Source organism: Notamacropus eugenii, chromosome 1, assembly GCF_028372415.1.
Source record: "Notamacropus eugenii isolate mMacEug1 chromosome 1, mMacEug1.pri_v2, whole genome shotgun sequence".
Lineage (NCBI taxonomy): Eukaryota > Metazoa > Chordata > Mammalia > Diprotodontia > Macropodidae > Notamacropus > Notamacropus eugenii.
This window is the reverse complement of record NC_092872.1, coordinates 375,265,710-375,282,724: the sequence shown is the minus strand read 5'-3', so window position 1 is coordinate 375,282,724 and position 17,015 is coordinate 375,265,710. Positions and strand designations below refer to the sequence as shown.

Sequence of the window (17,015 nt, the reverse complement as noted above, 5' to 3'; positions counted from 1 at the left end):
GTCAAAGAACTTTTTATTTAAAGACAAACTACTGAAGCATCAAAACTCTGCCTTCGTATCGAGATACAAGACTTTAATCATTTCATCAGATGAAACGTGAACCACTTATTTTATCACAATTGCCAATCTCTCAGGAATAAAAGCTAGCTTAGTCCATGAACTTGAGTTCAAGTAGAAAAGAAGTTAACCCAGACAAATTTAAATTTTGAAAACATGAACATTTTTCATTTACCATAAATTGTTCAAGACACTCCTAGACTGTGACTATAGTTTCTCAATAAGGAAATTTCCTTATTTTAATGTTTGTAGTCACTAAGTATTTAGAGGGAAATTTGGGGGATGAGAATTTCAAATAGTATTACAGTGTTCAACCAGAACTTGAAGATTTATTGGCAAAACTGATTCTATTTATTGTGTTTGGTTATCCTTGTTTTTTAAACAATTGGGACAAGAGGTACAATAGATTTAATATTTAAATTTAATGTTGAAAATAAAACCATACACATTAAATTTTATTTATTGATATGTCCTATCATGGGACCATTATTTGGTCAGGTGGCATTTTGAATTATTTCACTTTAGAAATAATAAGGTTCTTAAAATCAAGGGTAACTTCCTTTTTTGGTCTTATATCCCCACACAGTGTTTTATGCATCAGAGGTACTTCATAAATGTCTGAACTGAACCATTTTTCTTCTTCTACCAAAAGTATTTTAAAGTATTAAAGGCAGTAACATTGGTAATCTTGTCTATAATTTGTTATTATAAACTACAAATAACAAATTCTTGATTGACACTCAATATCCTCAACAAATCGACTAGAGTTCATGAGTTGTTTTAAAGAAAGGCCTCAGAACACCTAGAATTTCAAAAACCTTAACTTTAGCTAAATTCAAAATGTAGTTAGAAAAAAAAAGTCCTTCAGAGAGTTGTAATGAACTAAGATCTAATAATAAATGGAGAAAGTTTTAAAATCGCATGAACTATTCACAAAGGAGTCAATGGAAGTATGAACAACAGCCTTAAATAGGAGAAAGCTTCCCAGGACTACACCATTACGGATAACTAGTAGTACAAGGAAAAGGGGACACCTTCCTTATGTATGATAAAGAAGCCATAGTTTTTCCTTCCTTTTAAAGACAGAAAGATTGACACATTTTTTCCTTATAATATAGTACTGATTATAAAGTAGACTTGTTATGTTCACATCAGCCTAAGCAAAAACCAGCTCACATAACTACCACTGAATCTGTTACCAAGACACTGAAGGTAAATAAAGACAACAATGGAGATGAAAGATGCATAGGTCCAGGAGGCTTAATCATCTAGCTGCCACTTGGGATAAACTCCAAAGGCAGAAGAGGAGAAAATAAAGTTGTCTAAGTGATCCAATAATAGTAGGAACTTGAAGCAGTAGTTGAGGGTGGCATGTATCCACTATGGCTGGCCAGTTTAAGGTATGAAGGCTCAACCGCTCAGCTCGCTGTCTGTAGCAAAGCTTACCTGGGACCAGAGGGGTGGGACTGGAAACTGAGGTTTGGTACCCAATGGAGGATCCCATGAGGTTTCGAGGTGGCACCAAACGAGCTGCCAAAAGAGGAGGCGGTGTCCCCAACTGAAGTCGCTCAGATGCAGCAGCACCATGGTCACGAGAGTACATGGGCTGTCCTACAGAGGAAAGAATAGGAGGGCAACTGGGATTGAAAGTCGTAAAGGGTTTCTTTTTAGCAGAAGTAGTCTCTTTCAGACTGAGCCAAGAGAATTGGGGACTAGCAGATGAAATGATGTAGCTGAGATGATCTATCTTAAGAAAAGGCATGCAAACTGGTAAAGATCCATTATTGTGCATGGGGACAGAGTAAGACTTGGGTGGTATGGCTATAACCAGACCCTCTTCCTTGGTCTCCATTTTTTTGGAGTCCTCAATGAAAAAATGAGGGCTTAGGAGTAGTTACATGGTGCTTCATCCAAAGCTAAATAACCACAAATGGGTTGTTCTTGGGGTAAAGAGTGTCCTGAGATTTGGTGCATAAAATTTCAGATCCAAAGAAGACAGACATGGAGGACAGTCACAAAATAAAAATGAGTTTCACATAAAAAGATACTCTGAAGTTTGAGAGCACACAACAGACTAATTGAATAGTAAATTAACTCCCCTCAAATGGGATTATATAATTCCCAAAAGAAAGTTAATCTCTCAGTCAGCTAAACTTCTTAAGTCAATATTCTGGTAACAATTAGTCCACTAAGTAGGAAACACATGCAAAACATAGGGTTGCTATGATTTAACACTGAGAAAGGTAATAGAAAGCTAAAGACTATACAAAGAGGGCCCATTGTACAAGCATTGAACTATGCATTTAAAACTAATTAATGTGGCTGGAAGAAATTGTTATTTCAGAGGGGAGATATTTAGGATTTGCATATCTTAAAAGCAATGATGCAGAATGAAATGAAGTCAAATCTTATGGTATAACATTAGGAAAAAGATGTTATATTTTGAGAGAAAAGATCTGAACATATTCCTGGAACATCTTTTTTTCCATCGACTACTCCAATATAGAATATATGAAAGGTATAAAGCAATTTTCAAATCTTCACAAGACTGGCTTTGAACATCAGCCATTCACTATGTAACAGAGGATAGAATATGATGAAGAGGGATGTACAGATATCCCTATCCATTCACTGCCTAAATTTATTTCTCTTAACTCTGAGTAAATTTCCAGAGAAGTTTTGAAATTTCAAATATATCCTACTGATAGAAATCAGCAACATCTTCAATTCCAGTTTAAGTAGAGGAACATAAATCAGTTATAATGCACCATACTTTTCTTTTGTACAAACTTGTTCCTCCTAGCTTTAAATCTGTAATGCTATGAAATTTCAGAAGAGTAGGTAAAACAATTATACTGTAACAGACAATATCATGCAAGTAAATTGCCTTAACTCTGGACTTCAAACCTACCATTTCCAAAATCTGTATGATAAAATATCAGCGAAAAAACATATTTAGCATTGAAAAAGAGATAATTTGGCAAGAATTGTTGATATGTGTAAGCATGGTTTACTATTTTTCACTTGAAAATTTCTTGCTGTTAGAGCATACAAAAGAGATAAAAACAATCCGGGGAAGAATGTATATCACCAGTGAACATTAGAATTGATTTTGAAGTGAGAATATAGAAATAAACCAAGTATAGATCTTTTAAGACAATGACAACACAAAGATGCTCGACTGATGGCTCAAAGGTCAGCTTTTTGTTGCATAGATTTTAATAATAAACTATCAGAAACATGTATTTTAAAATAACTGATAAGACCAGTTTTCATTGCAACCTCCAGTTATCTCTTTAAGCGAAACAAAACCTGGCAGTTTAATGTAGAAAATATTGAAAAGGAGCTGGTCATGTATTTGAAAATGAGATTAACTTGCTTGTAGTCTGCACAAAGGATAATCTCAAACTTGACAGTTCCAAATCAGTAAGAAATTATCCTTAAGTGAATTCAGATAATAATATGGGCACCTACTACCAATTTTCTGTCAATTTAATATGAACTATAGACAGCATGAGCAAGTACAGATAAATGTTCAGGTTCCATTCACTTTGGATTATTTTCCTACCATTGTTTTTTCCTGGACATGGTTTAAACAAAATGCCACTGTCTTCAGAGAATTGGCTGAGCTCTATCATTAAAAGCATTAAAAGCTATTAATTTTTTAACTAAATGACTATCTTTGACAAAATTTCAAGGGGAGAAAACAATCTGCTGATGATTATAAAGTCTATTGAGAGCCTACATCATTCTTCAGACTTCAAGATTTAACATTCAAGAAGACTAATTTACATCCTGCAGGATTAAATGAAGAAATTCCTGAGAAACTAACAAATGTAGTTTCTCAAAAGCTTAAAAACAGTTGGTAATTTTCTTGTCAGAAAGTGTTCTTATGATGACTTTCTGGAAGATGTCAACTTAGCTACATGACTTCAGTAAATCACTGGCACTTTCATTCACCATAAAAATTATTCTCCAAGAAGCTCTGTAAGAGAACTCATGTGGGAGGGCAATGAGCTTGACAAATAAATATTATTTCTACTATATCTTTCTCACAGAATCAAAAACCAAGAATGCATACCTAACAGGAACTAGCCAAGCTAAAACCTAGAATCATAAGCTGTATTAGTGACCTCATCTCTATGTATGACTTAAAAACTCAAAAAATGTAACAGAAGACTGAATTATTAAGACTAAAACTGTCAGAAACATGATGTTAGTGTTGCTAGTTTTACACAGAATAGACTATAAATATCCTTAAAATTTTTGATATTGATGGCATAACACTTTTGAAGAACTAAAATATTCATAGTGGCCGTGTGAATTTAAGCCAACAGCCCTTTTTTTCAAATCATGTCCTTCTGACTGCCAACTACTAGAAATGCATGTAGTTTGACAGAAGAATAATTTATTTTTAAAATGCTTTATTACTTTCCTTCTGAAAAAAAAAAAAGTGATATATTCCTATAGCCTGAATAAGGGTCTTAAGGGTCTTTTTTCTAGAGAAGCAATTAAGTGTATTTTTTTAGTAATTTTTAAAAAATTATTGAACTTTTTGTTAAAAATTCAAAGCTAGGCATTTATTACAAATGTAGGTAGGATCATGTAGAAAATTGTAAGGATTCAGACTAACAATAATAATAATAGTTAACATTTACATAGTGCCTACTATTTGCCAGGCACTGTGCTAATCACTCTAAAAATATTATCTCATTTGACTACCTGAAACACAAGGGCTAAATTAAACTCAGTAGCTGGACAGTATGAAAGGAGAATGGCTTCAGAGCAGAATTCTTAAGAATTTTCCCCCTATAGAACAGAAAAATCTTATGTCACTCAGGTTTATGGAAAACTCTACAAAAACCCTAAACTTTGAACTTCTCCATCAGTTTTGGGAAAAATGGGAGAAGGAAATGCTTTGAAAATGTAAGAAAGTTTTACAATAAGAATCTATAATATTCCCATGCTGTCCTTTTCAATACAAATATTTCATGACTTCAAAATGTTCAGTTGTTAACCTACTACGACTGCCTTCAAAAACACTCACTTAAAGAACAAAATAAGACTGTCTTCTCACAGATCTTGGCTGAAACATTATCTGCTTTCTAAAGCAAAATATCATAACAGTGCTTTACAATCATAAATCTATGGTACTGAAATGAATATAATTGTGGCAGCCTAAAAAAATGGACTATGTAATAGTTGAACTTTTTAATGTGCAGCAAATACTTGTAGTTCTAAAGAATGATTTACAATTTCAAGTTAAACTGTAAATGTATTCTATTTGAAATAGACTTAGTATTTTTTTAAAGTCACAAGTCCAAAGATACAAGGAAAATAATTTTAAAATAATCATAGCAACAAACTCTGTATGTATCACAAAATCATATAAATGAAACTTCGAAAGGACCAGCTTAACTGTGGATACAATAATGAAGATAAGCCTGGATCAACTCTTAGGTAAAATGTATCCCTGGCTTCCAGCTATGTTTCTTTGATTTATGATTAACCAATAATTCATCCATATGAATAGTTGTCCACCTACTCAGCCCCATGCTAACTAGGAAGCACAAATTATGTATCACAATCCTTGTCCCCAAGGATCTAGCAATCTGTTTGGGGAAGCAAGATTTTGTTAAATACAGAATAATTTAATATATAATTAAGTTTATAAGCATGTGACACAGGTTTTAAATTATGTATAAGTGAAGAAGAGAGTGAAAACAAGAGGATCGTATCTCAGAAGATGTGACTTGGGCTTCTTCTTGAAGGATAACATTTAGCTAGGAAGAGGGGATGGGTGATAGCATACCAAGATTGGGACAACATGAGTGAAGAAAAAAAAGAATAAGTGGTATTTTCCCGAAATACTGAGAAGCCTACTAATACAAAGGTACTTATTTGACTAAAGGTCTGATTTCATTTTGGAGGAAGTAGAAAGCCATGAAAAATTAATTTAGATTTGACTTGGACAAAGGTGTTAATATTTGAAATGGCATACAGCAGGAACCATAAAGGCTTCTGACCAAGGGAATGACATGCTGAAAATGATTTTCAGCAAAATTAATCTGGCAGTATGCAGCATGGATTAAAGGAAGTCTACAGTCATTAAATTTAGCTAAGAGATGCTGCAATAATCCAAGTGTGAGGTGATGTGGAAAAAAAAGCGGGAAGAAGCAAAGATAACTCCAAAGTTTTGATTCTCAGTAGCTGGTAGTTGGGAAAATCATGGTATTATCCATGAAAACAGAGAATAATAAACTGGTTTAGGGAAAGTAACAAATTTGGTTTAAGATATGTTCAATTTTACTTAATAGAAAGATATAAAGATAGATGAACATGTGTGTGTGTATGTGTGTGTGTATGAGTATGTGTGTGTGTATTTCAATAGGGTGAACAAACTTTGAACAAACTTTATGACATGCAAAATTACATAAAGGATGATATATCTACAAACTAATCAGCTATTACTAAATTACCATTTCCTCTATCTCACTTGTGTTCAACTTACATATATACATTGACACATACTTTGCCAATGATGTGGTATTTTTTATGTTTCTGAAAACAGTAATATCCAAAAATACCTTAGAAAAAATAAGAACACCCATACACCAAACATGAAAAGAAATAAAGAAAATATATTAATTTTATGGCTAAACATAAATGTAAAAATAAATTATAGACCACTCGTGAGAAAAGGATTCAATATAAAACTTATGTAAACTATATATCTAGTTTATATACAATGTAGACAAATTCAGATTATCAATATGTCATCTCCAGACCTGTTTTTTCATGCTTCCTAAGGTTTAAGGTCATACCAGAGTAATTTATTGGGAGTTCAACCAGAGAAAGATTCCTTTGGATAGAGGTTACCTGGATGAAGTTCTTTCAGAAAATGCTATTTATTTAAAGCAGAAGGATTTCTTCACACTAGGAAATGTTTCATTTCTAACTCCCAGAAATGTATAAAGCCATATAAAATCAAAACAAAACTGCATAAAGTAAGCACAGGGTACAATTTTTTTTTTTAAATACTGAAAAAGCAAAACTGTTTACTGAAGTTAAAATCAAGCACAGTAATGACAAAAGAAATGCTGATATGGAAATATTTGCCTTGTACACTCCAAAATGCCATAGGTTAAAAGATATTTGCTTACGTTCTGATACTGTATAAAGGAGGTTCTGGGGTATAGGAGGAGGTAGTCTTGCTCCCACTGGTGCAAGATTGGGCACTGCACTTGTTCCAGGCTGGTCACGGTTATTTATCAAGTTTGACTGTGTTATAGGTGGTCCTATAGAGACACCACAAAAGACAGAGGCACAGTAATTTCAGAATATCAAAAAATATTCAATATATCAACGCTATTTTGTACTCCATGTTTCAAATACTATCTTTAACGATCTTAACTACTACATGCTTATTATATATGCATATACACTAAGAGCTTTAAGTCTGCTCTTTCCAAACTCACTTAAAAAATGGCATTCTTCATAAAATTTAAATTATAAACCCTGACATATTCCTACCTTTTTCCTCCCTCCCACCCCAGTAAGATTAAAATTTTTTATTGTTAAAATTTCTATTTTCAAAAAACGTATCTCCATCAGGAAAGCATGGCTTTTGACAGCTACAAATTCACAATCACACTGTCTAAAACAGTAGCATATTAATCTCCATATCCAGCAAACAAACTGAAACTTCTGTTCAGATTTAAATATGAAAACATTCCAAAATTAGAAATTCTTTAGCACTAACTTTGAGTGTGCTAAAAAAGTAACTGTCTTATTTTAAATTAACTGAATTATACCAAGTTAAATAACTTCGAACTTTTAAATGCTTTAAGATATTAAAAATATTTTCAATTTGGATGCGAGTTATATACAACTGATGTCAAGACAATTTATTTTAAAAATCTTAGCTTAGTTTATACTGGAAACTCTACTAATAGTGGCTACGCTACAATGGAGCTCTGGAGAAAAGGAAACACTCTACTTATGCGAATGTAAGCAATTTCCAATTCTATACAAATTTTCTTTTTCATACTTTCAAAAAATAGCTTAATTCTAGTGAAACTGAGTAAATGTAACTAGACTCTCATAAGGAAATCTCTTTTTTTGAAGAAAGGCTAAAAACAGAAAACAAAAACAAAGAAACTCACTTGGTACAGGAAGCACAACAGAAGGTGGAGGCTGACCATGTCCCTGTGGAACTGGAAGTCTCATACTGTGGCCAGGCCCTGGTCCGGGGCCTGGTCCTGGTCCTGGCCCTGGCCCGGGGCCTGGTCCTGGCCCTGGCCCTGGTCCGGGCATTGGAGGCATTAATATGCCAGGTGGTGGTGGAGGAGGAAGCCCAGGAGGTGGAGGTGGAAAAGGGATCATGCTTGGTAGAGCAACTTCATCAACTACTAGAGGATCATTCCCATGATCAAACTGACAAAGGTCACCAAGTACACAAAATCCTCTTTCTAAAAAATAAAAATAGAGAAAAAATTGCATTATAGGTTATTATAAACTCATAATATACCTAATGTAAGTAAATTAACATTCGATTTACACAGTTCCCCGCTCCAAAGGGCACAAAATTTTACTGAACTTATTACTCTGTTAATTACCATGGCATCTTAAATTGTAAAATGGCATTCTCTATTTCACATACTGGGAAATGGACACGTGTCCATTTATAAACTGCCAACATTGCAAGGTGGCAGAAGCCAGAATAGATTATCATCTCCAATTAGCTATTACTAGACTATAAGTTCAATGTGATCCTAATAAAAACTGGGAGATATTTCAAGCAAATAACTGGCAATCAAGATATAGATGAATCAGTGGAGAAAAAGAAACTTGAACTAGCTACGTTATTTTTAATAATCTAGTGTTACAATATTGTGCTAAAATTACCATTCTCATTAAATTCTAAAACGTGACATATAGGTTAAACTATACTAAGAGCAGAAAATCAACGAAAAATTAAAAAAGCAAAAAACTTGAGTATGCTTTAAATTCCTAATATTAAAATAGAATACAGAATATCCCTGGCTTTGGGGTATATTTTATAATGTATAATGGGCAGGAGTAGGGGAAGGAGTTTAGCTTATAAAAACAAAAACAAAAGGTCTGGGGGAAGTTTCCAACAAGCTTAAATATATAGTGTCTTTAAAGTCATACCAAAATATTTAAGTATAATAAGTAAACAAGAATCTCATAAAAAAGAGGTCTTCTTTGTCACTTTTCAAGCAAAACAAAGACTAGAGTATAATTAGGAGCTATATAATTGGGGCAACATTTGCTTTCTATTTAAATTTGCTTGTGTACGCAACAAAGGTATTTTACCGTCATAATCTCTGCATCGCCTCTTTGGTGGTGGGTTTCTACCAAAAGAATTGGAAGAACTATGATTGTTATAGTAATTAGACCAGCTCTCAGTTGTGTTCTCAGGGTGGTGAGCAGGTGCAATCACGGTAACGGTGCTGGGAATAGACTGAGCCCCACAGGAATACTGGTCAGAAGAATTAGTGGGTGGTGCGGACGCTGGCACATAGGAACTATCCAAATCATTTCTTTCACTCTTGAACTTTGATCTTTCCCTGTGTTCTGCTTTCAGGTAAAAAACAAAATACAAAAACAATTGTATCAATTATGCATTTGACAGACACTGTCATTTAACTCTGTTTAACAGTAAGAAAAAATTCATCGATTCTATGATATTTCATTGCCTTCATTACTGCCCTAAAAAAAAAATCAAATAAAATTAGCAATAACATTACATAACTGGTTACCTCTTGACAAATAAAAACTTTCCCTTTACAGAAGTCAAATATGAAATCAACAGCAATATACCTAATTTTTAAAAAGCCAATTTTAGACTAACTTAATTTAAATAACAACTTTTAAAAATATTAACTGTAGAACTGAAATTCCAGAAAAATAATGATTCACTCAGATATTTGCAATGGAGTTATCCTTTAAAAAAAAGTTTATATAATCTTATAAAAACCAATCAAATACACAAAAGATTGGTACTCTTACTCCTCCCTTTTCCTCACCAAAGAAGAAAGTATATATAATCATAGGGTATTTATATCAATGTTATTGTATAAGAGTATACTTAATGAAGATAATTTTATTTTGGTTAAATTCCCTTAACTATGATATGCCATAGAGAAGACCTATAACTGCCCTTAACCATGTTAACATTTCCCTGAGACAATTTCTATTTTCTACTGAGGAAGTAAGATTCAATATGCATCTAATTTTTACATTCTTTATAACAGAAAGATAAATAACTGGAAAATTATTATTAAGCAAAAACAAAATTTACTCACCAACATTTCTATTTGGATCTCGGTCTTTGCTTCTTCCCCTACTTCGGCTCCGACTACGACTCAATCCTCTGCTTTTACTACGGCTTTTACTCCTGCCTCTTCTCCAGTCATATTTATCACGGTACAACTCATTTCTCTCATAGTACCTGTCATATTCCCTCCACTTGCCATCTTCTCTTTTTTTCTCACGTGTCCTATAATACAAAGATATATAAGCCATATATTGGCCACAGAAACCAAGTCTACAAACAAGTCTAAATTATGAACTACTCTCCTTGTATCAAAATTCATAACTTCTGGACTCTTCTGGAAGGAGATTTTAGAACACCCCTTGGTTCTACCAATCCATTATACAAAGGTAGGAAAACAAGAAAAACATCACTACTTTAACCACTCTGGGTGGGGAGAAAGAATAAGGAAAGGTGAATCCAAAACATGGGGAGGGGTGGGAAAAACCAATGGGTAGGAAAAGGAGGACAAAATGAGGTAAGAAACTACAGGCTTAAAATCAAACATTTTCCTACAGAATCTATGCTTTTCAGTTAAAGATTATTTGTGAAGAAAATTAACAATACCTATTAATAAAAAAAGCTATGATTAATTCTAATTTTGGACTTCCCAAACCAAATGGAACATTTCACTGTACTCTCCAAGGAGGATAAGTGCTCTTCCTCTGGGATTTGGGGCTAAGCATGCAATGGTGGTTATTGGCAAAAGGAACAGAAAGCAAGAATGGTAGAGGCAGCAAAAACAGGAAAGGAGAAGATTGGCTTTTTCTTTGTAAGGAGTATTAAGAAACGAAGTTGAACTCTATGTTCACAAGATAACAGGTGAGACAGTTAGCAATGTTTCCTTAAAAGAAAATACAAACCTTCGTTCACTAGACTCTGAACGGGTCTTTTGGGGACTGGGATATTTCTTTTTTCTGACTTCTCGCTCTTCCTCTGCTGATTCATGAAATATCTATATTGAAATATTCACATTAGAAACAAACACATTAATTTAACAAATTTCTAAAGACAAATCACCACAAAAAGTAGGCACTAGAAGAAAGCAAAAAGATACTTAGAAAAATACTCATACAAGCAGTATGTTAATTTTTTAAAATAGGTATTCAAGATGAAATTCAGAACAGCAGTGTAGAATGAGAGCAGACAATGAATTCTATGAATTCATTCATAAATACCAAGGCAATATTTCTTTATTTGAATTTTTGATACAATTAAGTGCTTTTGCCCCTGCCCAAAAACTAAATGGAGAATTGGTACAATGTAAAATCCAATTTAGGAATCAATAACTATTTTCTTTTTTTAATTTTTAAATTTCATTTTTTCTAGTGACATGTACAAACAATTTTTAACATTTGTTTTTTAAAATTTTAAGTTCCAAATTTTCTCCTTCTCTCCTTTTGCTCCTCCATGAGGAGGTAATTTGATATAGCTCATACATGTGCAGTCATGCAAAACATATTTCCATATCAGCTATGAACAACTATTTTCTGTTACACAGGAACAGAAAATGTGAACACAAAAGAAAATTTTGTTACTCTCCATTTTAGGACAAGTAAAGCATATATGTAAAGGACGTGACAAAGGAGAATTCTCGCCATAAATTAAGAAGCTTTCAAATTTAGTTGTTTTCCTTTTCCCAGAAAAGAAGTCATATGGAACAAATAATTAAGAAATCTTATCAATTTATGAATGGAACTAAATACTATTTGATGTAAATTCTACAAAATTGCTACTAGAACTTCTGTAAAACAACAAAATTTCCTTAAAAATCTCAAAGCAGTGGTGCAATATTGTTGCTGCTACCCAAATAAGAAGCTTGTTATCTTAATACTATATTATTATAACATGTTATACTATAGTATACATAGTATACTTTATCAGTATTAAGTATATAACATAACTATCTACATACAGTATATAACAAAGTATAACAGTTCAATATGTCATACTATAACATAAATGCATGCATCATCTTTAATATCCTTCTCCTCTGAAGGATCAAGAGAATTCCTTGACCTCCTCCTTCCTGAAGGAGCTGTCCTGTTATAGCTAGGATTCTGTATAAAGAGTTATAATATTAAAAATTGTATATTTGTAAAAATTGTGTATTTCATAGATTACCTGATAAGTCTTTCCTGTCTTTATAAACTCAACCTGACCACAGGTTGAGTATATGGCTCATTAGAAGCTGATTATAAACCAGGAGCAACTTTACACTCAATTTTCAAAAGCTAGACAAAATAGACTGCCATGAGAAATAACCTCAATAAAAATACGTGTGTAATTATTTTTCTAATAAAAGAATGAACTATATTCATCAATTCAAACTCTCATCTGGTTCACCTTATGACGAATATAGGGGCAAAAGATATTCCTAGTTCAGTTAGTGACCAAGGAACAAAAGCTATAAACTAGAGATTAATCTTCAGTGGATTGAACTTGCTATTATTGTTTTACTAGTGTCTTGGTAAAAATAAGTGAACTCAGAACAATAGCAAGAAAGCAACAATTAAAGGCTTTTTCCTTTTCTCCAGTGGAATTAAGAATACTACAGGCAAGCTATCATTTAGGCATATAACTAATGTAAGATTAAATCACTTATAAAATCTTTGAGATCAGTAGAAACAATAAAAAGCCTGGTATGGGAGCATTATTAGGAGCTGCCAGTATCTTTTTTACAAAATTTTAATTCTGAAAAATAAAAGCAAAGTGGACATACTTCTTAACAATTAAGTTTTTAACATTCAAGGTGAACAAATTTTTTCTATATTTGAATTTATTCTTTAATGATTAAACCACTTGTGTTTGACCATTAAGAACAGGGGGCTTATGCTGTAAGAAGTGGTAAACAATCTAAAAGATTTAGCCTGGAGTACTGAAATTAGGTACTCTGAAGTATCTGGGGCAAAAAGTTTCTTTTTTTTTTTCATTTGAAGGAATATTTAAGAAGAATTCTGTTTGAAGAGATCATACACATGATTAGATGGAACTGAGAAAAGTGGACAGCAAGATCATATGTATCATTTGATCTTAACTAAGTATAGTTGAAATTTTTTAAAAAAATGATAAAGCAACTGAATCAGGCTAAATTAAACTGGGTATCCCAAAGGTATAAAATATAAGATAAGGAAGAGAAAGGAGAAGGAAATTTATCTATAGCATACTCTGACTCACTTCTAGGACTGTATCCTAAAGAGATCACAAAAATGGGAAAGAGTCCCACATGTACAAAAATATTTATAGTAGCTCTCTTTGTGGTGGCCAAGAACTAGAAATCAAGGGGATGCCCATCAATTGGGGAACGGTTGAACAAGCTGTGGTATATGAATGTAATGGAATACTATTGTATTATAAGAAATGATAACAGGAAGACTTTAGAGAAGCCTGGAAGGACATATATGAACTGATGCTGAGTGAAATAAGCTGAACCAAGAGAACACTGTACACAGTAACAACCACAGTGTGCAAGGAATTTTTCCGGTAGACTTAGCCCTTCACAGCAACACAAGGACCTAAAACACTCACAAAGGACTCAAAGTAAAATACCATTCACATCCAGAAAAAGAACTATGGAATTGGAATGCAGAATGAAGCAGAATCTTTTCTCTTGTATTATATTTTGTTTGGATTTTTCTCATGGTTTCTCCCATTCATTTTAATTCTTCTACAAAACATGACAAATGTGAAAATGTGTTTAATAAGAATGTATGTGTAGAATTCATATAAGATTGCATGCCATCTTGGGGAGGGAGGGGGAGAATATCTAAGACTTATGGAAGTGACTATAGAAAAGGGAAAACAAATTAATAATTTTTAAAAACTTAAAAAAAAGAAATTTATCTGTATATAAAATAAATGGTTGTAGGAACATACTCTGTTCCATCCCTCTTCTGAGAGGCCAATAAGGCAGCATCTATGACCTTATTTCTGTATCTCTATGCTGTAAAAACCTATTAAGATATTTTTATATTTGCACTTCAAAGAGATTCATGGTTGAAAAGAAAAGCAAATGATTTCTCTTTTGGTATTTAGGATTTTATAAGCATTCTAAGAAGTATATTTTGAAGGGTCACTAACATTTTACTTCAAGACACTATAGTGAAGTAAACTTTCAAATTGTAAATAGCACAAATAAAATAAAATAGCACATCTTCCACCAATACCCCTTGAATCAGTTCACTCTAGTTATTTCTTTGAATTCTGAATGTCATGTCTAAAATACTTCTATTTCTTTGAAGTCAAGAAAGTATGAGACTGACTAAAGTTTCTGGGATGGTAAGACAATTCCAAGAGGTTAATTAATAACTTATGAATAGAAAGAATTCACACATCAAAAGAATCTGTCTCCCCAATCCCAACAATTGCAAATAAAGAGCAATTTTTCATTACCTCTTCTTTGACTTCCTCTTTTTCCTGAACTGTAGGTTTTGGCTCTGGTTTGACTGGTTCCAATGGAGGAAGGTAGTTCTTGGTATAGAGACTTTCAAAGAGTTTATCCACAAAACCTGAAGTTTCTAAGAAAATTATATAATAAAATTTTAAACTCTGTACCATCAAATATCAAGGGAAAGAAGAGAGTATCTATTTCTTAAAGCTGAACAGCTTTTAAAATCTAATCAGAAGATATCAACTGAATCTCTCTAAGACTGAAATGAATCTTAGAGGTTATCTAGTTCAGCCTAATGCCAATGAGGAATCTTATTTACTATATCCTTGATAAGTGGTCATCAGGACTCTGATTAAACACTCCTAAGAAGCAGGATAGTGCAGCGGAAAAAGTACTAGACTGGGAGTCAGAATAGTCCCTTCCTCTTATCACTTATTCAACCATGTACACATATGTCTGAATAATATATATATACATGCATATATATAAAACACGATATATATGCTACATTATACACATATATATTACATTAAGAACTCTTAGATGAGATTACTTCCAAGGTCATATCTCCTTCTGAACTTGCAAACTCACTTCTACAGAGGGTCATCCATTATATTTTTGGAAAGCTTTGTTATAAAGTTATTTTTACCTGTAGGGAATACTAGTCAGAATTAGTAGAAAAGTCTAAACTATTCAACATTTAATCAATTAACTTCTCTGGAATTCTCCATTAGGCCTTCCTTTCCCAGAAAGCTTATAACTGAGAAATTCCATTGTGTTGTAATATTGAATCTTCTTGGGATTCACATCTCATCAGTACCCTCTGCTGTTGTGATTGGACCCTCCTCTCTCCCTACTTGTCTTACCTCATTAGATTGTAAGCTCCTTGAGGGCAGAGGCTGTCTTTAATTTCATTTGTATCCCCAGAGCTTAGTACAGTACCTGGCACATAGCAAGCACTTACTATATACTCACTGACTATTGACAACTATATTATTTTTTCACATAATAACTCTGCCTAGTAGAAGTCTTACTCAAACGAACAGACAAAAATTATACTTCATTAGTACAAAAGCCTAGAAGAGCCTCTGATTAAACTCCAATTATGATACATTGTTTTACTAAATGTAAAAGATGCCTCCAAAGTGATACTGTTTATTTTTACCCCTTGCAAATTTACTCATTTTTGCAACTGAGTAAAAAAACCTTTCTTAAAAACCTTCTCTATAATATTAATCTACTTAGTAAACATTTTCCATGATAGTACAAAGAACAACTGCATGTGAATTTCATTTTGACAAATTCCAAATTAGGTAAGTCTGATTTAATGTGATTTTTTTTTTTTTGGTTACAGACGTACATCACAAAAGTTAGTATTTTAGAAACTCACATTCACAAACTGACAACTATAATGGCCTGCTTCAGAAAGCTAAACATGACCTCTTACTTTATTATAAATATAATGAGACTATTCTTCTGTGTATCCATACACAGTATTTTTCCTCCAGCAAGAGACTGCCCACATGGGTTATACATACAATAACCTCAATAACTAGATCTTTGACTAATAATACAAATTCACACAATTTGTTGTGTGTTATGTTGACAATTCATTTTGTCAGTATTATAGAATAGTATATGTAATGCAAATGTAATATAACCTCGGGCATCATTTCAAACATTATCATCATTTTCATACAAAAATATACAAATTACAAAGGAGTCATATTACAACAGACCAAGAAAAATATCTACTTAGCAACACATAAGCAGGAGTTAGAAGTTAATGCATGTTTAAAAGTAAAATAAATACTTCTCAAAAATTCTATAATACAATCACTCTACCCATTGATCTGAAATTATAAAACTTTACTATATGCTGAATTTATTCATGTTGTTTTAGTGTTAGTCTTAACAATATTGTCCAAATAAATTTGTTTTTATAAAAATAAAGTATCTGAAGAATGATTTTCTAAGTCCTGTAATACAGAAGGGAATATTCTTTCATCATCTTGAGTCAGTCATCAATTTACACATAATCATAACCCACCCCAAGCATTTAGTACTAGAAAAACAAATTAAGGCAGGATATGTTCACTTAACACCTTGCTAATAGTATAACATAAAACAAAAAGAATCTTCAAAAGAGGAAACAAATCAACTGGGACCTTTCAAAAAACCTTTATATGTGATACTAATTTGCTGAGTAATTACTCCAAAAACAAATTT

At 32.7% G+C, this 17,015-nt stretch overlaps 1 protein-coding gene across 1 annotated transcript in view; it reads right to left on the bottom strand.

Moving 5' to 3' along the window:
* Positions 1-17,015, bottom strand: part of RBM27 (RNA binding motif protein 27) — a 65,734-nt gene that overhangs the window by 29,477 nt on the left and 19,242 nt on the right. Inside the window, exons 3-9 of the mRNA XM_072630664.1 lie at positions 14,789-14,913; positions 11,260-11,351; positions 10,389-10,582; positions 9,397-9,660; positions 8,223-8,528; positions 7,221-7,355; positions 1,504-1,668 (exon numbers count right to left, since the gene is read on the bottom strand). Of these exons, the coding sequence (XP_072486765.1) occupies positions 1,504-1,668; positions 7,221-7,355; positions 8,223-8,528; positions 9,397-9,660; positions 10,389-10,582; positions 11,260-11,351; positions 14,789-14,913 (1,281 nt within the window). The remainder of the gene's footprint in view (positions 1-1,503; positions 1,669-7,220; positions 7,356-8,222; positions 8,529-9,396; positions 9,661-10,388; positions 10,583-11,259; positions 11,352-14,788; positions 14,914-17,015) is intronic.